General features: G+C 33.3%; 1 protein-coding gene across 8 annotated transcripts in view; it reads left to right on the forward strand.

Moving 5' to 3' along the window:
* Positions 1-25,868, forward strand: part of FANCL (FA complementation group L) — an 81,754-nt gene that overhangs the window by 20,204 nt on the left and 35,682 nt on the right. For 4 of the 8 annotated variants that reach the window (XM_078349295.1, XM_008980667.4, XM_078349293.1 and 1 more), the window contains exons 5-7: positions 494-594; positions 17,315-17,411; positions 22,616-22,699. The exons of 1 other annotated variant lie outside the window; for it this stretch is intronic. In XM_078349295.1, the coding sequence (XP_078205421.1) occupies positions 494-594; positions 17,315-17,411; positions 22,616-22,699 (282 nt within the window). The remainder of the gene's footprint in view (positions 1-493; positions 595-17,314; positions 17,412-22,615; positions 22,700-25,868) is intronic. 3 more of the 8 variants (XM_078349296.1, XM_078349294.1, XM_008980666.5) reach the window with 1 other exon arrangement.

Consider the following 25,868-nt stretch of genomic DNA (forward strand, 5'->3'; position numbering starts at 1 on the left):
TTTAGGTAATGTACTCAGCCTTCAGGCCGTTCTTTTGAGGTACTTAAAAAAATGTGTGTCTGTGTGTCTGTATATATATATATATATATATGTATATATGTGTGTGTGTGCGTGTGTGTGTGTGTGTGTGCGTGTGTATATATATATATGTATCACATGTTCACGGTAGTAAAGAGATAGTGAAGACTTGAGGATAAATTTAATAAAAAGTTTTTTTAAAAATCTGATAGGCATTAGTCCAGGAGAATATTAAAATCTTAAGTTCTTTTCATGGCATAAAAATTGACATTTTACATGACCTTCACTGCAGTCCTTTAACTTTTTCTTGTCTTTTTTTTTATGAGCAGGGGAACGAGTCAGCCAGATTTTCTATTAAAAAATGGGCAATTTTGTTAGGCACTAAGAAGATAATGAAATTAGGTTTTGCAATCAGGTATTAACAGTTTGTTGTCTTGCATTCCACAGCCAATTCTGGTTTTCTTCTTTTAAACAGGAAGTTGCTTTAAAGAATAGACAAGAACTATATGCACTACCTCCTCCTCCCCAGTTCTACTCAAGCCTTATTGGAGAGATAGGAACTCTTGGTTGGGATAAGTATGTCTGTTTTAAAATATGTTTTAAAAGCCTTTGTTTTATATGTTTTAACTTAATACATTTCTAGTTTTAGCAATTTATTATACCTGATTTTAGTCAAAGTGTTTCATTGTAACTAGATCCTTATTGTTGCTGTGAAATAAAGAGAGGGATATCATCATAAAACATTGGCTTACAAAGTGAAATGCTAAGTATAATTTGGAAAAAATGACATTTTTATGTACACAGTAAGATGTTACCGTAATAGGTATTTTTCATTGAACATACAACTTTTTTTTTAAATTTTCTGTATATGAAGAGTAATGTTTAGACTTATAAAAGAGACTGGAAAAATTGCAGTATTTTTGGAATAATTCTAGTTATTTTTGGTTAATATACAATTTGGCATGTCTAAACTTATATATATATATATATGTAACATTTTAAGTGCTTTTGTAATTTGAGTAGTAAATTTTAGCAACTAGGGTTTGGAAGAATCATCTAGCTTTCTTTGAAAAAGAATGATTTCTTTGAAGAAACTAATGCATAAAGAAACTTCAGTAGACATGTATGCAAGTTGTTAAAATTTAATCTATTATACCACCTGGAAAAAATATGATGATTTCCTTGCTATTCAGTTTCTGAATTTAGCTTCCTTCTGAGTGTGGATACTTGAAACATTGCATTTATCATTAGGTATATTATAACCTTTCTACTTTGAGCTAAAGCAGCAGTAAAGATATGCCAATTTAGTTCTTATCACTTCTTAACCAGTATCAATAGTATTTTAGTATTCATTTATTATTTCCATTTAGATTGCTCCATTACTAAGATAAATCAAAGGCTGACATAGTTACAATGGGAAACGAATGTGCAGTTTTTTACCACTAAGTGTTTCTGAATATGTTTTAAATATCTTATTCATCTGTTTGTTGTTTTTTAGCTATTTTTATGAGTTGGCCTTTTGATAATCAACCTAAAAAGAACCAGAAAATAAAATCGCCATTTAAAAGAGAACAAGAAACATATCTAAGTGCAGAATATATGTCCTTTAATATATTTTATACCAGGCCGGGCGCGGTGGCTCAAGCCTGTAATCCCAGCACTTTGGAAGGCCGAAGCGGGTGGATCACGAGGTCAAGAGATCGAGACCATCCTGGTCAACATGGTGAAACCCCGTCTCCACTAAAAATACAAAAAATTAGCTGGGCATGGTGACGCGTGCCTGTAATCCCAGCTGCTCAGGAGGCTGAGGCAGGAGAATTGCCTGAACCCGGGAGGCGGAGGTTTCAGTGAGCCGAGATCGCGCCATTGCACTCCAGCCTGGGTAACAAGAGCGAAACTCTGTCTCAAAAAAAAAAAAAAAAAAAAAAAAAAAAATATATATATATATATATATATATATATATATATATATTATACCATTACCTGATAACTAAAGAGAAACTAGTCTTAAACATATTTTAGAGCTCCAACGTATTCCTATATAAATTTGTTTCTAGAAGTGATAAAAATGCACTGTGATTATTAGAGAAAGAAGCAGAATTATTTTCTTTGTCTTTGCCTTCTACTTCCCTTTATATTCCTTAAGAGACATTTACTTAGAACAGTTTCTCTTCTTATCTATAGATAATTTTTTTGTTTTGTTTTGAATTACTAAAATTTGACTGAGTAGGCCATACTTCTTTTGGTGTACCTATGTGCAGAGATAGGTTAGCCATTCCTCCAGTCATAACTTTAGGTAGATTAATTTTTTATAAATACTTCTTTACCTTACTGCCTTTCTGGTTAGTAGTCAAAGTGTGTGTGATCTGTACTTAAGAGTCAAGTTATTTAAATACTGGTCTTGATAAAAATTTCAGCCTCAGATTTCAGCTGTTAAAATCTTACTAAAATGATTGCATGTAATAATGTTTCACTGTAGATGGACTGCTTAAAGTCTCTGTAATCTTATTTTATGTTTTCTCAATTTTACTCGTTGATTTTAGAACTGAACTATTTTCTTTTGCTCTCTAGTATCATTGCTCTTAAGGATGGCATTGACTTGGGTTAAAGGATGTCATATGACATAGCCCTAAGATACACAATAGGGATTTTATGTTTGAATGTCTTGCATTTTATGATACAGTACTATCTTTATGAGATGCCATGAAAGAAGTTTTATCCTATTTCATCCTATTTCTGATGCCAGAAAAGTCATGCTTTGCCTGACTATTAATAATGTAAACTTAATTAATAATGTAAACTATGTAATTGACTATGTTCTCTTTGACTTGGCCTCTAAGAAAGTTAAAGTCAAATTTTTGGCACACTTTTTAGAGCCATGCTGGATATAGTGGATATAGGATTTATATTTCTCTTTATTTTTTTTTTTTTGAGACGGAGTCTTGCTCTGTTGCCCATGCTGGAGTCCAGTGGCGCCATCTTGGCTCACTGCAACCTCTGCCTCCCGTGTTCAAGGATTTCTTCTGCCTCAGCCTCCTGAGTAGCTGGGATTATAGGCACATGCCGCCATGCCCAGTTAATTTAGGATTTATATTTCTGCATGCTAATCTTATCCTGACTTTTGTTCTCTTGTTCAAATCAAGGGCATATGTTATCTATGTGACTCATCACTGTTGATCTTGATTACCTGATTGAGGTAGTATTTGTCAGGTTTCTGCATTGTAAAGCTACTGTTTTTGCCCTCTTTCCATGCTGTACTCTTGGGAAGCCACTCTGTATAGCCTATACTTAAGGAGTGGGCAGTTATGCTCACCTCCTTTAGGGCAGAGTATTTACACAGATTTGTAATTTTTCTGCTCAGATTTTGTTCTCTCTGATTTATTTATTTTTTTCAGTCATTTATTTGAAATACTGTGAACTCATGGAATATTTGTTTTATACTTTGGGTTGTAATCTAATACTATTTTATTTTCTTGCTCAGTTTGTTCTAGCTTTGGCCATTGAGAGCTCATTCATTTGTCTTCTTTGTCCTTTTGACATGCCCCATAATTAATTGTGGAGATCTATATATATCTCCACAATTATATGTGTGTGTTTATATATATGTATATACTTTGTTTACTTTGTTATAACTATGCAAGCTAAGTATATATATACATATATATGCATACGTGTGTGTGTGTGTGTGTGTGTGTGTGTGTTTGTGTATAATTGAATATTTCCTTACTTTCTGGGACTGGAAGAAATTTTATATATTTCCTGCCCTTGTCCTAGAATCAGCCATTTTTCCAAGGAGTACTAGTTGCTTTTATTTGTGAGTGGTATTAGAAACCGGGATGTAGTTTCTATGGGTGCTTTTTGCTATTGGTGTGTTGTTGTTTCTGGGCCTTCTTAGCTGAAAACAGGAAAAAAATATGTTTTTACTAAATCGTGTGTACATATCTGTAAATTTTTTTTTATATAACCATTGGTGTCTATATTAAGGTAAACATGAGTTTATACTGATGTCTGCAACTCCAGTTGCAGACCACATGTGGTTTTCTATCCCACTTGCTTGGTATATCTGAAATTCCATTACCACATGTGGTTTTCTATCCCACTTGTTTGGCATATCTGAAATCTCATACTCCAATAGGGACAAATCCAGTTCCTATTATCTGTTATCCATTTACTTAATTGTTCAGTTGCAGTATACATGCAGAGCACTATCATAATTATTAACCTGTACCTCCCTGGGTAACAGCTTTATCAACTATACAGTGCCTGTTTTTACAGATTTTTTTTTTTTTTTTTTTTGCCTTTAGTGTTATAGGCTTCACTCATTTTCACAGTTACTTAGGTTAGAACTCTTTTCTCCACTCTCTTCAATGTACTTCTTTCCCATATTTGTAACACAGATTGTTTTGTCACATTCTACATTTCATCCTGCATTCATTTGAAAAAATGATTTTAGGATATATAGTGATGCCACCATTTTCTTTCCAGATGATGTTTTTGTGTCTTTTTAATTTTTCTTCATCAGTTTTGCAAGAGCCATATCAATTTTTTAAGTTTTCTCAGACTCAACTTTTAGCGTTGTTAATTTTCTCTGTATTTTTAATCATTAATATCTGCTTATTAAGAATTTAATTCTTTAGATTTGCTTCCTTTGTAATTTCCCGAGATAGATATATAGGTCCTTGAATTTTTTTTCAATTTATCTTACTTTATTATATATTAATTTAATGCTATAAATTTATAAGCAATTTTAGGTAGATCCCATAATTGATGTTATAGTCTTATTAGCAGTTAAAACTATTAATTTTCTTGTGATTTCTTTTGGCTTATTTTGTGTATCACTTAATTTTCAAACAACTGGAGATCTTTGGGCTATTGAGTTCCAGTTTAACTCTACTTTGGTCAGAAATCATGCTTTTAATTATCTTAATACTTTGAAGTTTACTGGGACTTGCCTTATGGCTCGGCACCTTGTCTAAGTATGTGTTCTATTTCCACTTAAAAAGCTTATGTAATCTCTTGCTAGGTACAGTGCTTTACTTTATGCATTCCTCACATTTTTAAATTATGTGTGTCAGATATCTTATATGTTCAATTATTTTTTTATTTTTTTGTCTGCTTGTCGTAAGATCTCTGGAGAGAGCTCTGTTAAATTCTCCCAGTATGATTTTGAATTTTTGGAATTATTTTTGTTCTCAGAAATTTTGCTTTATGTCTACTTGCAGTCATGCTATTGGTTGCTTACACATTTATAATTGCTATATCTTCCTTGTTGTTTTCCCTTTTTTTATTAGGACATGTTTCTTTTCATCTCTAGTAATATTGGTATCTTAATGTTTACTTTGTTATAACTATGCAAGCTAAGTAGTTACATAATTTAAAAATTTCTCTTTACCATTTGCATCTTTTAACTATGCAAGCTAAGTAGTTACATAATTTAAAAATTTCTCTTTACCATTTGCATCTTTTAAAACAGATTTTAATGCTTCATTGAAATTCTTTATCTTTTTCTCTATTTTCTTTCATAGTTTTGAAATATTTTTCTTGCTAGCAGCCCCCAGACCCTGGAAGAGGCAAGGAATGGATTCTCTCCTAGAGCCTCCAGAGGGAGCACATCTCTGCTGACACCTTGATTTTTGCCCAGTGAACTGATGTGGAACCCCTGGCCTCCAGAAATATAAGACAATAAATTCCTTTTGTTTTATCCAAGTGTGTGTGTGTATGTGTGTGTGTGTGTGTTTTCTAAGTCTATATTCTGGATTCCTTTTTGTTTTTATTTCTCTTTATTTCAGTCATACAGGGTCAGCTATTCCTTATTATTCCCTTCCTCAGTCTCTGCTGCCAAGGGTTAAATGATGGTTTAAAATATTTAAAAAGCTGTAATAAAATAACATCAAAAGATGTGGGAAGATGGATCGGGGGGGTCAGGAATCATGAAGGAGGGTAGAGAAGAGAGCCTTTTTCTCCCCACCCACTCTACCCCCGTGCTTAGACTCCAACCTGGGCAGTAGGGAGAACTACCCCATATCTCTCTGGATACATCCCAGGTTTAGGTGAGGTCAGAGGTCAGGGTATGAAAGTGCTTGTGTGTGTGAACTGGAAGGTAGACAATCTTGAGTTCTGTTTTTACTTTTTTATGTATGGTTTATTGTCACATGATCCTGTATCTTGGCATCCCTAATATTTTTTCAAAGCTAGAGGGTTTTTCTCCATTTTTATAACTGATTCAATATAAAATTGAAATATTATATAACAAAAAATATAAAATCTAAAATCTTGTCTCTGCTCAGTAAGGCTATTCTTTCTTTCCAAAGGAACTGGTGAGAGGAGATAAATGAGGAAACTGGCTTAATTTGGAGGCATTCTAGTTAGTGTACCTTTTCTCATTGCCCCTGCTGGCTGTTCTTCAGCATTTGCTCTTGGCCATTCAGACTTCAGTGCTATGTAGTGCTATGTTAACTATTGGATTATGCATAAAATAGTTTAGAGGCCCCAGATGGTATTATTTCCTTCCATACAGGGTTTAACTTTTCTCTTCCTGGGAAGATAGAGTGGGAACAGATTGCCAAAAGGTCCAAGTGGGTTCCCGGTGGGTTTTAGTTTTCAAAGGGATTAGTACACCTCTGATTGCTCCCCTCCCTCTCTAAAGTTATAACCTTTCAGAGCTTCCAAGCAAGAGCTAGGTATATTCATTGGGATTTTCCCTTGGTAGATCCTAAACTCTAACCTTTGTCTCTCCACAAGTCCTGTTTACCTCTCAGTTCGAGTCTGGGGTCCATTTTTGACAAAGCTCTATCTACTTTCTTTGCCTTTCTTTTAAGAGCAGCCTTTCAAGGGTTCCTGCAGAGATCCTGGGGTATTCACTGAGACTTTGTCTCAATGGTAGGCTCTGAATTCCAATTAATTTCTCCTTGTATTATGAGCTTTCTAAATATTCTTTCTTTTTCGTTGCATTTCTGCTTGACTGTTTATCTTCTTATTCCCTACAGCTTAAGGATTTATTAGAAGTTTAGAGGGAATATTGGCAGAATGTTAGGCCAGGTTGTGGGCCTACCTTTCCCCAGATTCTGGCCTTTCAAGTCTGTTATTTTTCTCTCTGTCCTCAAGAGTTTGCCAGAAATGCTGCTTTTTTGCCACTTAATAGCAGCTCTCTGTCAGGGCCCTTTGCCCAGATCCTCCCTCTCTTGCCCTGTGCCAGAATTGATAAATATATTGAGGAAAATGGCTTTAGAATGTTGGCTTACTTCACTTCTGTTCCCCCTTTTTTAGGACTTTGGTCCTTCAAGGCCTGGTCAGCTTAGCAGTTCTTTGATGCTTTCCATTTTTTTCCCCTTTTCCTTTTATCCACCTGCTTTAGTTGTTCACTATAGAAGTGTTGGTCTTTGGCAGGCTATTCCATTTAGGCCATAAATAGATGTTACATATAATTTTAAGTGTACTATATTATGATATTGAGGACTAGTTGATACTTGTTCATGAGATCAGACTTTATTTGTTAAGCCACTAGTCTTGAGTAGTATTTGGGATGGTTGGAGCCTTTTTAAAAAATTAAGCATAAAAATGATGAGGAGAGATAGGAAAGAAAAGCAAAAAGTTGAGATGCACTAGCAGCAGTGCCCACTGAGGTTATGATTAGTTTTGAGGCATTGATGTCATGGGCCTAGTCATTCTTTAGGTATAGATTGATGGAATAAAGAAAAATTATTTTGATTTATTTTCAGATGCTTAATGTTGAGATTTAGTTTTTAGAGCATAGTTGGGAATGTAAAAAGAGTTCTGCGAGGACAGAGGAAACATTCTAGTTTTATTTCTGTTGTGTTGAGATAGTGAGTTTGATGTGGTCTACCTGAGTGGATCTGACATTGTTGAGAGAAGTCCAATAACAAAAATCAGTTGAAGCATTAAGGATATGACATAAGATTTTTGAATCACTCATTTTTTTACCCAGCTAATAATATTTGTGGACTTCCTATAATGAAAGGCAGTATGGATACAAAAGGCGACTTAAGATTCCTCATGGGCCAGGCATGGTGACTCATAGCTGTAATCCCAGTAGTTTGGGAGGCTGAGGCGGGGCAGATCACTTGAGTACAAGAGTTTGAGACCAACCTGGACAACATGGTGAAACCTCATGTCTACAAAATACATACATACATACATACATACATACATACATACATACATACATAAATTAGCCAGGCATTGGTGGTGTGTGCCTGTAGTCCTAGCTACTTGGAAGGCTGAGGTGGGCGGATCACTTGCGCCTGGGTGGGTCGAGGCTATGAGATACTCCAGTGCATTCCAGTCTAGGTGACAGCAAGACCCTGTCAACAACAACAACAACAACAACAAAAACAAAGAATCTCATGGAACTTATATCTAGTGGAAGAGTCAGAATTTAGGTAGATGATCATAGTAGTACTTAATTATAACCATGATAGGAAGGGTAGAGTATAATTATAGGATTTTTGAGAGTCATTAGAAAAAAAGTTATAAGAGAAATACTGCAAGTATATGAAATATTTTATGGAGTAAGTGTTTTGTGAGCTAAATAGAAAGTATTGTTTTTTGCTTTGTATTATACCCATTGTTCTAATGTAGGAGAAAAGGGAGCAGATGTCTAACCTTGATAATAGATGAAAGCCAAAAATAAGTATATGAATATCTCTACCGTATTTCATTTATCACAATATTATTGTGTCTTCTTTTCACTAAGATTGTTACATATAGGAACTGCTTTTTATGAAGTTTCTGCTATGTGCCACTGACTGTGCTAGAGACTTCATGTATTTTTATTTAATTTCTCAGGACAAATTTTAAGATAAAAATTTTTATTTACAACTTCTATAAAACAGGTGTATATAGACAATGCTGGGCACATAACACTACTCATTTTGTTGAATGGTGCTCCCTGTAGTTGTCCCATAGAGCAGCTCTGATATGGAGCCTTTAATAAATTCTCCCCAGCTACTTGGAGATAGTCACACATTCAAAGTGAAACTAATAAAAAGTATCTTACCACAAATAAAATCGACTATTTGCAAAATTAACACACTCTTAGAGAGTTTCAAAATCTGTTGTGTAGATTTGTGAAAGATTATAGTTTAATTATAATGAGTAGGGTGGATGAATGACTTTTTTTTCCTCTCTCTTTTTTTCCTTTTTAAGACAAGGTTTTATTGTATTGCCCAGACTAGTCTCACACTCCCGGGCTCAAATGATTCTCCTGCCTCAGCCTCCCAAAATGCTGGGATTAACAGTGTGAGCTACCATGCCTGGCCTAGGATGGATAAATGACTTTCAATTTAGTTGCTGTTTTATACTGTTTAAAAATAAAGAATGTGTTAGCAGAAGAGAAGCGATGTGCATGGATTGTGAGAAGTCAAAGAAGATAATTGTGTTAGTGTTAATCCATTATTGTCTGGTAGAGCCACAAAACCAATCAACTTTATTTTTATGAGTTAACTCTTAAATTAGGTCTAGTACACTGATACTCTGATAAAACTGGGTTTCAGGACCTGCTGATCTGAAGCTGAGACCTGAACTGTACTGTGTGCACACTAGAATTGCTACTGTTTGAGGACCCACCTGAGGAGCTGGCTAAATTCTTCATTTAAAATACCTTTTGAAATGACACACACACAATGATTTGCATGACAGATTGATTTAAATGTATTTTCAGAATCTTAATTCTTTTTAGACTGTCAGAAAGTCTATATTTTCCTTATACTGTAAAAAATAATCTTGTAGATTTGTCAGTTTAATCATAAAATCCAATAAAGAAAAATGCTTTGTTAGGTAATGCTGACCTTGCTGTGTTTTTAAATTACATATTTGGCATTTCTAATAAGTTCTGTAGGATTAGACATTATAAACATTTTAAGTTGGAAAAGAAAAAGAAATATGTAAAATAAGATGAAAGCTTTCCTTTCTTTCCTGCCTAAATTTGCATAAGTAACAAGGAGCCAAATGTTAATCCCCAAGACAATGGGGAAAATGTCTTCAGGGCATGCCAGAGGTCTTCATGGCACCCCACCCCCCCATCATAGGCCCAGAGGCCTAGGAGGAAAAAGTGATTTCGTTGGCCTGGCTCAGGGTCTCAGAGCTGTGTGCAGCCTAGGGACTTGGTGCCCTGCATCCCAGCTGCTCCAGCCATGCCTGAAAGTGCCCAATATAGAGCTGGGTCCATGGCTGCAGATGGTGCAAGTCCCAAGCCTTGGCAGCTTCCACATGATGCTGAGTCTGTGGGTGCACAGAAGTCTAGAATTGAGGTTTGGGAACCTCTTCCTAGATTTTAGAAGATGTATGGCAATGCCTGGACGCCCAGGCAGAAGTTTGCTATGGGGGCAGGGCCCTCATGGGGAACCTCTGCTTGGGCAATGTGGAAGGGAAATCTGGGGTTGGAGCCCCCAAACAGAGTCTCTACTGAGACACCACCTAGTGGAGCAATGAGAAGAGGGCTACTATCCTCTAGACCCCAGAATGGTAGATCCACTGACAGCTTGCACACTGTGCCGGGAAAAGCCACAGACATTCAACGCCAGCCCATGAAAGCAACTGGGCGCGGGGATTGCTATACCCTGTGAAATCACAGGGAAGGAGCTGCCCAAGACCGTGGGAACCCACCTCTTGCATCAGTATGACCTTGATGTGAGACATAGAGTCAAAGGAGATCATTTTGGAGCTTTAAGATTTGACTGCCCTGCTGGATTTTGGATTGGCTTGGGGCCTGTAGCCCCCTTCTCTGGCCAATTCCTCCTGTTTGGAATGGCTGTATTTACCCAGTGCCAGTACGCCATTGTATCTAGGAAGTAACTAACTTGCTTTTGATTTTACAGGCTCATTGGTGGAAGAGACTTGCTTTGTCTTAGATGAGACTTTGGACTGTGGACTTTTAAATTAATAATGAAATGAGTTAAGACTTTGGAGAGCTGTTGGGAAGGCATGATTGGTTTGAAATATGAGGATGTGAGATTTGGGAGGGGTCAGGGCAGAATGATATGGTTTGGCTCTGTGTCCCCACCCAAGTCTCATCGAATTGTACTCCCACAATTCTAATGTGTCGTGAGAAGGTCCTGGTGGGAGATAATTTAATTGTGGGGGATTTTCCCCCAGACTCTTCTCATGGTCATGATTAAGTGTCATGAGATCTGATGGTTTTATTAGGGGTTTCTGCTTTTGCATTTTCCTCATTCTTTCTTTGCTGCCATCCATGTAAGATGGGACTTGCTCCTCTTTGCCTTCTGCTGTAATTGTGAGCCTTCCCAGCCATATGGAATAGTGTGTTCAATTAAACCTCTTTCTTTTGTAAATTGCCCTGTCTTGAGTATGTCTTAGCAGCAGCATGAAAACAGACTAATATACTTTATAAGATGCATTTATTTTAATAATCTTATGTTCCTAGATAATTCAGAAGTTAAATGGTTCTAGTAGAAATGTGCTGATACTTTTGTCCTTTTTAGACAACATATTTATCATTTAGAGTGAGTACCATTCAACTAGTTGGATTTTTCAAGTTTGTCTTGGGAAAGAGCTGAGTTTTACTAAATATGATGTGCTAACTGGGAGATTGTCAACATATATTGTTAGGTTTTTGATTAAGCTCATTATCTTAGATGCTGATTGCTGGTAATATTTTATATAATTGTTAATGCATTTTTAAGATTTATAACATACTGGGGAAATGGAGATTCTTGTTCTTACTAAATTCATTCCAATAATTATACCAGAGCTTTAATTCTGGCTTATCTGCTGTATGATCTTGGGCAAACTTACTTAATCTTTTTAAGCCACATTTTTTCATGTTTTAGAGGAAGCTGATAATACCTAATAATAATAAAGATTTCAAAGAGGCATGTTATGTGATTCACATAGTTCCTAGTATAGTGTAGGTGTATCAGGTTGTTGAAACATTAGTTCAACTAACAGTGTCAGACTGTGTCTGAGTTTTACAGTACTTAGTGTTATGACTTAATTACAACCAATAATGATAATTTTTGTTGTGTAAAACATAAGACCATAGACATTAATCAGTATGGTTTTCAGTTAAACTGAAAATCTTTATAAATAGGATGATTTTTCTTTATACGTAAATCCATCTTTGAATAACTGCAAATTATCTAGTAGTAAAAAATAAATCATGTTTTTCTAGGTTGGTAATATGTTTACAGTATTTACTTAAAACAGTTTACATTCAGCTATTGTTTAAAACTTACATATGAATCAGCAAACATGAATCAGTCTACCAACACCTTCCACATTTTCATGTATACATGGAACATGGTGCACTGACATATAACATAGAAATGTAAAACTTTCATATTCCTTTTAAAAAAAGTTTGTATTTGGCAAGCTAAAACTTACATGAAAAGAAGTCATGTGAGTTTGGAGAAATTTGAAATATTTTTGGCTGCTATTAATTTAGATGGGTTTTTAGAGGAGATGAGTGTTGGGATAAGCTTTGAAGGAATATAGAGAGCATTTAAAGGGAGGGAATGGTGAAGGCAAGGTTGTAGGAGTAGAAATGTGCGATTTATTTTTTGACTTTGGAGTAGATCATTTACTCACATAAGGGGATTAATATATTAGAGCTAAACCGAGGGGTCTTGACTGCTAGGCTAATGATTCTCTATATGCAGGTGATAGGGACTCATTGAATATTTTTGAGCAAGGGGTTGATATGATTAAAAAGGTATTTAGGAAGATTAATCTAGACAGAAGGTAGAATGTGGATTGGTGTACAGAGAGACAGGAAGTAAAGACACCCATTAGAAAGATTGTTTCTAGTAATCTAGGTATGAAGTAGTTAATGCTTAAATTTGAGAGTGGCAATAAAAATGGAAACTTGGATGCTTTATTAAAACATGAATGTCTTCAGTCTGTCTTTTAAAGCAGTCTGCCTGTTGATGTAAGTACTACTAAAATGCATCTAGGCGGCTAAAGAAAAGAAAAGCTGAGTAACTTAAACTCTTGGTCAATGTAAGTGCAGTATTTTAAGAAATGTAAAACAGATTTCTTCTGCTTTGCTGTACTTGATAACATTTAGCTATTAACAGGGACAACAACAACAAAAACGTCCCTGAAGCTTTAGTATTAACATGTGTTTCAAATGTTTAAAAAACATAAAGAAATATAGCAAATGATAAATACAAAGTGGAGTGCCAAAATAAACTATTTTATTTCTTTAGATTTTATGCTTCCAGTTTTTTATTTTCTTAGTCAGTTTTTGGAATCCGCTTAGCTTAGTGGTAATATCTAAATTCCTTCTAAATACAAATCTTGTTATTTTATGGGGGTTTTGCTAGCATTTTATTTAAAAATTTGAGCTTTCTTATGGTGATAGTTTCCTAAATGTATTATTTAAATGATTTGTATTTTTTAAAATGAATAAAAGTTATTTATTACCTGTTGTTAAAGTGAGATGTCCAACTTAAAATAGACTTAAAAGAAAAATGTAGTGACACAGTCTCTCTCCGTCACCCAGGCTGGAGTGCAGTAGTGCCGTCATAGCTTATTGCAACCTTGAACTCCTGGGCTTAAGCAGTCCTTCTGCCTCAGCCTCCTGAATAGCTGGAACTACAGGTGCATGCCACAATGATGAGCTAGTTTAATAAATATTTTGTAAAGGTGAGATCTCTTTGTGTCGTCCAGGCTGGTCTTGAACTCTTGGATTTAAGTGATCCTCCCCTCGGCTTCCCAAAATGCTGGAATTATAGGCATGAGTCACTGTGCCTGGCCTGAAATAGACTTTCTTAGACAAACTGATCTGATATCACTTGTAAGAGCTTATCACTTTTTTTTCTTTAAGATCTCTTTCATACACCAAACACCAAGATATTTTTTTCTATCATAAATTGATATAAATAGTCTCTATTAGTTATGTCATAAGCTAGGCTGCTATTAACAATGAAATGTAAACCCTCAGTAGTTCAAACAAGGTAGAATTTTATTCATCTGTCATTTAACAATTCAGAGATAGTCAGATGGTCAAGAGTGAGTTGATGCCTGTGTTCCACAAGGTCGTTCAAGAATCCAGGTTTCTTTTGTTTCTCAGCCATCTACTGTGACTGCATTTTTCAGTAGTCACATGCGGCTATTGATATTTACATTTAAATTAACTTAAATAAAATAAAAAATCTACTTGCCACATTTTACGTCCTTCATAGACATGTGGCTGGTGGCTACCGTTTTAAACAGTCCAGATGTCTCATACCTCCGTCATGGTTAGTGCCTTATAGAGTGTTGTTCCTGTCCTCATGATGTTTGCTAGCTCATTTTGGCCTGTCCAAGTTCTAGTTTGCAGGGAAGGAGAATAAGAGGAGGGAAGAGAGGAAAGCATAGTTCTGTTATACATGATCCCCCAAAGGCACACTTTGCTTGTGCTTGCAGACCACTGGCCAAAATGTAGTTATATGCCAGCACCTCTCTTCAGGGGCAGCTAGGACAAGTCACTAGCGGAGTGAACTGGATCCTGCTAAAACTTGGCTTAGTTGAGTGTTGGATGAGGTCAGGAATCCTATTACCAAAAGGAAGAAAGTAAGTTAAATATTAGAGGGCAGTTGACAGTGTAGGTCACATGTACTCAAGCTATTAATTAATGATCACAGTAAAGTTTCTTTCCACCCCTAAACAAAGTGACCAGGAAGCAGCATGGATAAAATGAACCTTGATTTTAAATGGCCATGCTGATATTAACCTGAAATTATAAATGATTTTTACTGCCTTATTTGAATTATGTCTTAAAGTTTAACAAAATTAACCTCATGGCCATTTGAGCTTGCAGGCCATATTTTTGAGCATGGCACTTTTTCTGTAATGTGTTACCTCTCTGACTTGCATTGTTGGATGAAGATAATTTTGTGTTATGTGATTACAAACAAAGGACTAAAGAGCTTTTATCTCTGTGTTATTTTATAGATGTTAAAAAATAATTTTAAATATTGTGATGGTGGGCAACAGTGTAAAGTACAGAAAGTAGTAGGTGGTGGTTTAGTTATTTCTTTCACTTCTCTTAAATGTGCATGTCCTCTTTCTCCCTCTGTATATTATTAATAAAGGTTATGAAATATTTAAGGCTTATAATGAAAAGCAGTTTCCCACATCATTTTCGATCCCCAGTGTTATTCTTTGAGACAAATACTTTGAATATTTATGTTTACAACTTCCATGTTTCAAAACAATCTGCCTACATTCAATATTTGTTTCTTTTTTAGGAATTATGAACTGATTACTGTAACAAAAATTAATTTAGCTAATATATTGTTTCTCTTTTTCTTCTTCTTTTTTAAATTTTTTTCTGTTAGTTTTACTGTTTCTTAAACCTCTTTCACATCCATTCAATTAAAGATGGTATCTCTTGACTTTCAAATTAGCAATTAAGGATTGTATTGTTTCTAATCTTCCATCCTGGTATCTTTCCCATTTCTACTTCCCAATTTTTGTCATCTCTTCCTTTTAAATTGCAGTAGTCAAATATATTTACATTAGTCTCTATAACTATAATTAAGCCTTTTAGCTTTGTGTATTCCTGGGCTCTAAAAATTGTAACTAGTAACAGTTTAATTTTGTACGACTACATAAATATTTTTAACTGAAAAATTAGTGGCAGAGTAATTACAATTTTTAACACAGTTTTATTGTTTATAATTTAGTTTCAGATTTCTGCTTTCCCTTTTCATTTCTTGCACTTAAAAAAACTTCTGTAATTTCTGCCAGTGTATCAGTCATACTCTCTATCCTATACACTGCATTTTTTGCCAGCTGTTTCTGCCTGGATTCCTTGTTCCCTTCTCTTCTGTTTTGTCAGCCAGTGCTCTTTTTTCCTAAAAACTCTACATTTTCCTAAATGTTGTTGAAAATTTGTTTTAATTAATACTATTCCTTCTTGTTTTTTTTCTTTTTGTAACTGTAGGTTTATACCTTTTAAACATTTCCTTATTTTTGAATAATTAATTTTTTAGGAATTAGAGAATATAAATGCATGTGCTTAACATCTTGAATCTGAAGTGTGGCAGTTTTAAGAGTCAGATATCAATGTATCTGAACTTTAGAGTCATGTGATAAAAATGCGGTAAAGATTCACATTCTGGTTTTATTTTTTGGAGGTGAAGGGTTTACAGATATAGCTGAAAGAAATTGTTATTTTTATGTGTATAAAACACTTTCTAGATTAGTTTTACATTCATTTGTTTTCTAAGCCCCTAAACTTTTTAATACAATTTCCATTCTATTTTTGAAGATAGATATTTTCAAATTTAGATATATTTTCATTACATTTTTTCACAGCTACTACATTGTGCATGTCTTGAAATTAGCCCATTTTATCATTATACAGTATCTAAATGGCATATAGTGATATTAAAAAATATGTTTCCTAAGTTAGGAGGCTTATATTCTGAATTCCAATAGGTCTTAGCATTAGTCTGGTTGATAAGTTTTGCAATACTCTTAGATTACTTTTTATCTTTACAAGAGAATACTATTGTAAAAATGTCAAAAATATCCACATGCTCAGTTTACTAGTAAATATACTGCTAAATTTGAACGTTTTTGACGGTAGCTTATGCTACTCAAGAGACCATGTTTTTACAGAATGTTTTATTTCAAAGGCATGGGTTTTCATTGTAGAAAATTCATGCATTTAAAGTAACTTAAAGCAAAAACAGTTGTGCTTGTGCCATATGTTTAGAGTATTAGTCATCTTGCATCCATGAGTAGGTTAAGTTTCAGAAGCTATGTATTGTACAAAAAGAAAATTTATTGTTAGGAGACCAGTCTGTACCTGTGCTTATACAGCATTTTCCTTAGAGGATCAGTTTGAATATATGAACAAATATCAGCTAGATTTTGTATGGTAACATTATTGATAATATAGGAGAAGCTCATTGAGGAGAAAAACAAAGGAAGCATAAAAGTCTCATACTGTACGAAACTAAGAAATGGATGAAAGAGTTTGACAGGAAGTTTAATGTGTACATAAGTAGAGGCTGACAGGAACATGCTGTGTGTGCCAAAGGTTCCAGTGATGGAAAACTGAAACATAGTGCTCACTGACCACAGCATGAGCCTTGACACACATTGTAAATAATCTAGAGATATATGACTGCATTAAGTGCTAGGCTGGTGTATTAACGGCAGTAAATCTATAGAGCAGAAAGGGTTGCATGCAGAAATTCCTCTGATTAATTTTTGTAATGGATTAATAGGAATATAGTAAATATTTTCATTTTGAATTCTACCATCTCTAATTCCCTTCTCCAGCCCTCCCTGGTGTGATCGTTTTTTATTCTCTGCTCACCAGACTTGTATATGTGGATACTTCCTTCAAAACCATCAAGTTAAAAGCAGAAGATGCTTCTGGTAGAAAGCATTTAATCACTCTCAAGTTGAAGGCAAAGGTATGTGCCTCATTAAACTGTTATTGTGATCAGTAAATACTTTGTGAAATGAACTCTGTGAATGCTCTCAATGTAAAGAAGTGCTAGCTAGTTGCTTCTAAAAATACGTACATGATGCTTTAAAACATTGATTTTGGAAAGCTTTGAGGCTTTATTCACCAGGTTTCCAAAAGCCTAGACAATTTCATGTCATATTTTAGTCCAAATTTGATCAAAATACAGACTTTATGACAACTATTACAAATACCATTCCATAGCCTCAGAGTATCATATTGTTAATTTTGTAACATCCTGTGTGGAAGACAGTCGACACTTCGACTATCCCAAGTTGTCCTGAGAAAATCTTTTGCATTTAACTGTTACTATAAATTTCTTTGGTAGTTCTTATTCTTACACTGATCCCCACTCCCTACCACAGACAAGTATGCATTTTTTTTTTTATAGTTTGTTTGCTTTTGCTGGGGTTTTTTTGGCTTAAGTATTTTAAGAATTTGCAGAGGTTATGCCTCTGTTTATAGATCCCTTATAGGACAGTGATCTATAATCACAAATTTTATTGGCACAAAACATGGTTGTTTCATCTTTATTTTTTAGTTCTAGATTGTGAATTTGGACAAATAAGTAGAAAAAACAAGTTCAGCATATTAATCATTTACTTAGTAATCACTGGGGAAACATTAGAATTTGGAGAAAACCAGGATGTCCAACTTTTTTTTTATTGTTCCTAGAAGTCATCAATCAACTCTATTTCAGAAGATTGTAGTGATGAAAAGATCAATTGTGTTTGTCCTTTTTAAAAATGTGTCTGGCATTTAAGCTTTTCACAAGAGAAAATTAATATATAAAGCTGTACTGGATGACATAGAAAAGTTGATATCTTATAGTGGTTCTATAACAGACAGGTTGAAAAATGACTTGTTCTTTCTCTCACACAGAATATGTAGGTCTAATTTTAAGTTCCATATACAGTAAGTGTTGGAAAAAATTAGTGGGATAGAAATCTCATTATTTGTTAAATAAGTTAGATAACTATTTTGATTACATTTAAAAGATTTTTATTTTCCTTTTTAGTTTATAAAAGTGCACTTTTTTTTTTTTTAAGAGAAATTTGTCTTTATCCTTCTAAAAGGTTACATGTTGCCGGTGGCAAGGGTTCTGTTATTTCCTTCAAAGCTCTATTTGTTTATATTTTGTACCTCAATAAAATTTGCCCTCTTTCTGTGAAGACCAAAGCTAAACATTTCATCCTGTCCTCATTTTTACAAGCTCTTCTACTTCCTAAGAAGATGATGCTATAAATCTGTGCTGCCTTTAACTTCACCTATGAGATTATTAATCCAAGATGATGACACTTCATTTATTGGTAATATTCAGAATGAGGATGTGACAATTTAATGTGGTCCATTTTGTCTGCTTTTTTCTTATACCTTTTCAAGGTAGATATGATGATGCTTTTGGTATTTCTCTGGAGAATATTTTCCAGGGTCACTTTTGCAACATCTATAGTTACGAAGCACTTTCATGGATACTCTCTCAAAAAGAAGAGGAAGCTTTATTTGAACAGGGAAGGAATTTAGGCCAAAAAGGAAAGTAAAGTTTGTTTTGGGGGGGAAAAAAAAAGCATGTAATGGAATTTTATATTGGTATGATTTATTAGAATCTTTTTTGGTCAATTTAGTTTAGCTTTTATATATACCACAGTTGTCTTTGAGATGTGGTAATTTCTTCTTTTTTAGGGAAAAAAAAAAAAGAAATCTTTTTTTTTTAGGGGAAAAAAAGAAACTGGGCCGGATTGTCAGTCTTTTTTTAGAGAAAAAAAGAAATTGGGCCTGGGATTGTCAGTCAAACACACTAATAGCTGAAACTATATTTTAAGAATATATGATGCAAAATCTTAATCCAAACTAAGCTTTAAGTGGAATACTAAAATTTTTTCCAATTAATAACATACCTTAAAGCAGACTTTTTTTGACAAATGTACAAACCTGTGTTTCTGTTATTTGATTTTTTTAATATATGGTAAATAAATGCATTTGTTTTATTTATTTTAGAATACATATTCTCCCAATTCTACCACTTCCCCTCACCGTCTCAAAGAAACTCACAAAGAAAACAAATACCCATTTTGACTAGATATCCTTTATTAAAGATAAATATGTAAATAAAAAATAAGTAGAAGTCAACCAGGTGAATTTTGTGTTTTTTTATAGGTACATTTTATATAATACTTATAGTGCATCCTGAACTGTGGGATCGAATTATCTTTGCTTTACGAAAAAAGTAGCCTAGGGCTTCTTCAGCTTTGGTCCAGATCAGAACTGCTTGAGAAACAAATCACAAATATGTATCAGAGGGTGGGCACTCTGTCTCTGTTACAATTTGTGTGTATTCACTTGTGGGTCAGCCTTACTGCTTGGGTAGTTCAGTCACAGAACAGACTTGGTTAAAATTTGTCTTAGAACAATATATTAATACTATAGAGTCTAAAAAATGTTGTGAGTGATAAAAATATATACTTATGTAATCATTATATTTTTTTGTAGTTATTTCATTTGATTTTCTGCAAATGAGATTTAGAGAACTGTGTTTTACTTGAAAATAATTAAATATTATACTTATTTTTCAGTTAATATTCCTATATGTGGAGCTTTTGTTGTTGTAAATTACTTTTGAAAGTAAAGTTTTGATAATTAGTTGCTGGTAGTTTTATATACACTTAGACAACTTTCTATTGAAAACTTAATTTTGATCAAGTTACTTATATGGTATTTAGTCATCTACATTGTAGTTAATACTATTATAACTTAGAAACTATTCTGAAAATGAATATCTAGGATACTAGTTTATATTTTAATATTTATGATAAATCATCCAGACATATAAATACTCTTTTTAAGTTTGTACTATGATGTGAGGTTTGTGACATGACAAGTATTCCTTTAACTCAGATATGAAGACGTTTGCATAAAGATCATTCTAATTTATTATATATATATTGTATTACAAATGTAAAAATATATTTGAAAGATGTCATTATCTGAGAAACTACATACTGGACTCATTTATATATGTAGGATCACATATTTATTATAACTTGCTTTTTTGTTTAACTATTTGTGGTTCTCTTTCCATATCAGTGTATCATTGATACTGTTTACTATACTGAGTCCTAGTTGAATGTAGGATCTTACCTTCTTTCAGTGTAATGAGCTATGTATGTACTTAATGAGGCCACAGATATTTTACTTTGTGTATCTACTCCAAATACAGTTAACATTTCATTAATTTGTTACTCTATCTAGATTGATGATTCATGTAAATTAAAGAGTTGATATTGTTCATTGTCAGCATTACCAAGATAAATAGCAGCAACTCAAAATGAATTAAATTTTCCATTTTTGACCCATAGAGGTTTCAAGTGTACTTTAGGTTATTTTTAAAGAATCCTGACATTTTAGAGGGAAAAGAGATTTTGTAACACTTACAGTTGAGTTCTGTCATTTTTACATTTGATACAGCCAGAGAAATTAAATGACTTGTTCAAGATCATGTAAGTTAATTAGCGGAGCTGGAACTGAAGAAAGCTGAGGTCTCTGTCTACATTTACTTTGAGATAATCATGATTTTTAAATATGGTGTACAAATTGTTTTTCCATGATTATAGCAGTGATACTCTGAAGTACATCATCTGATATTTTTAATTGTCTGAAATAGAACTTCCTCTTTTAATCTCAGCATGATCTTTTTTCCCCTAAAGTAGCCCTGGAATATTTTTATATGGTTTCTTATATATTTGCCTTTGTGTTAATTAGTTCTACATAGCCAGATAACATTAATCAGAGTGTATATTGATAGTAAGTCTTTTTAGCCATCTGATCCTTGTACTTGTAGCTAAATGTTAATTTTTTTGAAAGTGATTTCAAATGTTTTTTAAATACTACAGTGATTTTTTTGTTTTCTTTTGCTTACTCATCGGAGAAATGAAAAATAAGAGGCTGAAAAAAGTGAAAGCCTTAAACTTATTTAAATATTTTGTCAAGTGAAACTCTTCCCAAAACTATTTTTCTTTCATTACATTTGGCTTTTTAAAAATGGAAAGAAATGGGATTTTTTTTTTTTTTTTTTTTTTTTTTGAGGTGGAGGTTTGCTTTCCTTACCCAGGCTGGAGTGCAATGGTGCGATCTCGGCTTACCGCAACCTCCGCCTCCTGGGTTCAGGCAATTCTCCTGCCTCAGCCTCCCGAGTAGCTGGGATTACAGGCACGCGCCACCATGCCCAGCTAATTTTTTGTATTTTTAGTAGAGACGGGGTTTCACCATGTTGACCAGGATGGTCTTGATCTCTTGACCTCGTGATCCACCCACCTCGGCCTCCCAAAGTGCTGGGATTACAGGCTTGAGCCACCGCGCCCGGCCAGAAATGGGAATTTTTAATTACATGTGACTTTGAAGACTCAGAATTGGATTTTAGAGAAATCATGAAGTACGATTCTCTAATAAGTTGATTTTAAGAAAAATTACCTTTTGCCTTTGTTAACTTAGAAACTTGATTTGTCCTCATGACTGCCATTTTTTGTATGACTAGTTGAAGAAATAATTTTGTATTTACCAATCTTGCAAAGGTTTTTCTTGCTAAAAACCATGTTTTATTTTTTCCTAATAAGCCAGAAGACATTTCATTGTTTCTTTTTATTTACCTTTTTGCTAAAATTAATATCTTTAATATGGAAAATAATTTTTTTAAGTTGACAGCTATATGTATTTATTTTTGGGTATTTCTTCTTTTAACTGATATTGCCTATTTAAATAGTGACTGATGCTATTTGAAATTAAATTTCAGACTAGAAGAAAATTAAATTAAGTATCAACTCATTTAACTTCTTATTTTAAAGATAAACAGAAATCCAGTTTGGTTTATTTCTCAAATCATAACTTCAGCAGCTGACACAATACTGACTTAATTCATTACCTTTTACTCAACACTGATTGCTTTGGCACTTCCAAATCACCAAACTTGTACTTCCATAAGTTGTCTGTAAATCAGCTCTTCACATCACTATTAAAGTACAGCAAAAATACTTATATATAATACATCTGCAGTTACAGTACTATGTTTTACCCTAATATATCTAGTTTCCCTAAAATACCTCATGTGATATTAACACACAGAAGCAAAAATGGTCTAATTTTATGCTTTTTTCATAGTATCCTGCAGAATCACCAGATTGTTTTGTGGATTTTCCTGTTTCATTTTCTGCTTCCTGGACACCTCAGGTAAATTCTTCTCAGGTAAATTCTTAAATTTGTTTTAAATAATTAAACAGTACAGTTGTCCCTCAGAATTCATGGGCGATTGTTTCTTGGGCCGTCTGTAAATACCAAAATTCATGGATACTCAAGTCTCTTAATGTACAATGGGACTTTGTCTATATCCTATGCACTATCTTCCGTATACTTTTTAATGCAATGTGTGTGCCATGTAAGTAGTTGTTATACTGTGTTTTTAAGTAGTTTTAGTATTTATTTATTTTTGAATATTTTATGTCTGCAGTTGGTTGAATCTACAGATGTGGAATCCTTGGATAGGGCCAAATGTAACTCTTTACTCAGGTAGACATTATAGGTTATGAAGTAATCTTTTTTTTTTTTTCAGTTTTCTCTAAGCATTTATTTGTAAACAGACCTTCTGTAATTCTTTTTTTATTTTTTATTATAGTTAACGTCTATTTTCTCTTTCTCTCTCCACACACAAACACCCACTCACACCCATACCCACACATAAATACACACGGGTGCGCATACGCACACATGCATGCTCTCACTCTCCATCCAGCCTATAGATATTTATGCTTCATTTTCAATAAACATGCAGAAATACTTTTGACAGACATTTTCTTTTAAATTTAAATTCTAAAGAACTCTGTAGAAAGCGTGAATGGTAACTGAAAAACTAAAATTTTTCATACTGTTATAACTTTAACATTGATTACATAATATCGGAGAATCCTTTTCAGAGAAGAATGATGACTGAAAATGTAAACTTTGCCATTTCTACTCCATTTTTATTGTTTTAAAGTGTTTGTCCTTAGTTTATCTTTGAACTTTGACTATATATTCTTTTATTTTGTGATTTAGAACATTCAATGTTTTCAGTAAAGAATACAGAAGATTCTCTTGCCTCTATCAGTTGAATTTCTCAGTACATTATTGATATTAGCAAGATGTTTTTTAGAAGTGCATTATAAACTATAACATTATAGATATAACATGGTATAATTATCAATATACTGTCATCACCATTTCATGTTTGTGCTATTTAAGGATGTGACACAATGTGATTGGTTAGGGTATGGTTCATCTTTCACCAAGTAAATTGTGACAGTTGATAGCAAAATGGAGACAGCATTTTTATTCTTACACAAAGAGAAAGAACATTTCTAGAGACATTTTACAAATATTCTGTAAATGGAGGCTACTCATTTTGGCTGTAAAATTTTGGTTAGATTTAAGTAAAAAGTTATGCCTTTATTTTAAAATATAAATGCATGAGTAAGGTAAATATATAAGAAATTAGTAAAAAAATAAAAAGCCTAATAGGATTTAAATAGTCTTATCAAGGCCAAAATGCTATTTTAATTATATATTTATCCAAAAATTATTTTTCTTGTATTCTTTTTTGTTTGTTTGTTTTTTAAAGTCCCAATCTCCCCACAGTGGAAATTGAGAAAACATAGCAAAATAAAGTAGAGGAGGGAGCCTGTGGTTTGCTTTTGGTATTTTGATGCATGCAATAAGTAGGATACTATGTTGATTTTTTTTTCTGTTAAAGAATTGAAATTATAAGCAACAACAACAACAAAAAAAAAAGGAATTGGAATTATGCATAAATTTTATAGTTTTTTAAAATTAACATTTTCATTATATCTTTTTAAAAAAATATATACATCTTCTATTTGCCTCTGGAATTTTATTAATGTTTTAAGTGAGATCATGAGAAAATATTATATCTGGGTTGTTTTACTCTTTCCAGTTGTTATTTCCCAATTATAGTTTAATATTACAGTTCCAAGATTGAAAAGTACACTGTTCATGAGTTTCTTTGTGTTTTGTATGTAGACAATTCTAGAAGTTTCCCCAGACTTTTATCTATGGAAAAGTTTGCATTGCCATGAAAAGATTGTTTAGCACTTATTTTATTTTGATATTTAACAAAATTAGTTTGTGACTCTCTACTAAACTGGAAAATCTTTGAAGGCAATTTCTTTTAAATTTTATATTCACATGCTCAGTCCCTTATTCATATCAGCAGGGAATAAGTATTAAAAATATTAATTCAAATTTAAGTTTCAGGGTTAATTGGGTCATACCTGTTTTGTAATAACAGGTATTGACAACATTGTTTTGTAATACAATGTAGAATTAGTTGTAATGAGAGGTATAAATTCTTAATTTGTAGAATATACTGAAATTCTTAACAAAGTACAGATAAAACACCTTTTTATCACAATTCAGATTTGACAAATGTTAATATTTTGTCACATTTACTTCAGATATATCTATATTTCTCTTTCTTTTGGAAATAAAATGTCTTAAGAATAGCTAAGACCTGACCTCCTTTTCTGTTGCTCCTTCTTGTCTTTCCTTTCTTTGCTTCTCTCCCTTTAAATTGTATCTGTTTACCCCAAATTGGTAGATAGGCCATCCATGCATACTTTTTTGCCATATTTGTTAATGCCATATTTGCAGTCTCTTTTTTAATATATAATTTCAGTGATTTATCCATAACGTATGTTTGTCTAGTATATTTATTTTAAATGTTTTATATTATTCCGTTACATCAATCAGCAACTTGATTTATCCGTAGCACTACTGATAAGGTTATTCACAGATTTTGACAAACAATACTGCAGTGAACAGACTTAAGTCTTTCCTTGTACACGTGTATGAGACTTTTAGTGTCAGTTTTTCCTAGAAGTGAAAATACTGGATTGTGGGGTATGTGCCTCTTTGAAGTTACTAAATATTGCCAAATTGCCTTCTCTAATTGGTTGTATAAGTTTATATTCTCATTCTGCAATATATATTGTTTCCAAGCTTTAGTCTCATCTTAGTCTGACCTCCTTATAGATAATACTACAATAATAATTTATAATTATTGTGTCTATAGCCTTAGCCTATATAAAGTATTTTTCCTTTTATTATAAATATTTTTCTATATTTTGATACTAATTCTCTGTTATGAGGAATATAAATATCACTAGCATGTCTTTTAACTTTGTGTATGATATATTTTGTCATGTAGAGTTTAACTTTATATCTGGCCACATCCGTCTCTTATAGTTTCTGTTGTGTCTCAAATAAAATCTTTTACTTTTTTTTTTGAAAAGATACTCTGCTATGGATCAAAAAGTTATTTTTAATATTTAAGTATTTACGTATGAGATAGTGCCTATTTTCT

The sequence above is a fragment of the Callithrix jacchus genome, chromosome 14 (genome assembly GCF_049354715.1).
Source record: "Callithrix jacchus isolate 240 chromosome 14, calJac240_pri, whole genome shotgun sequence".
Classification (NCBI taxonomy): Eukaryota; Metazoa; Chordata; class Mammalia; order Primates; family Cebidae; genus Callithrix; species Callithrix jacchus.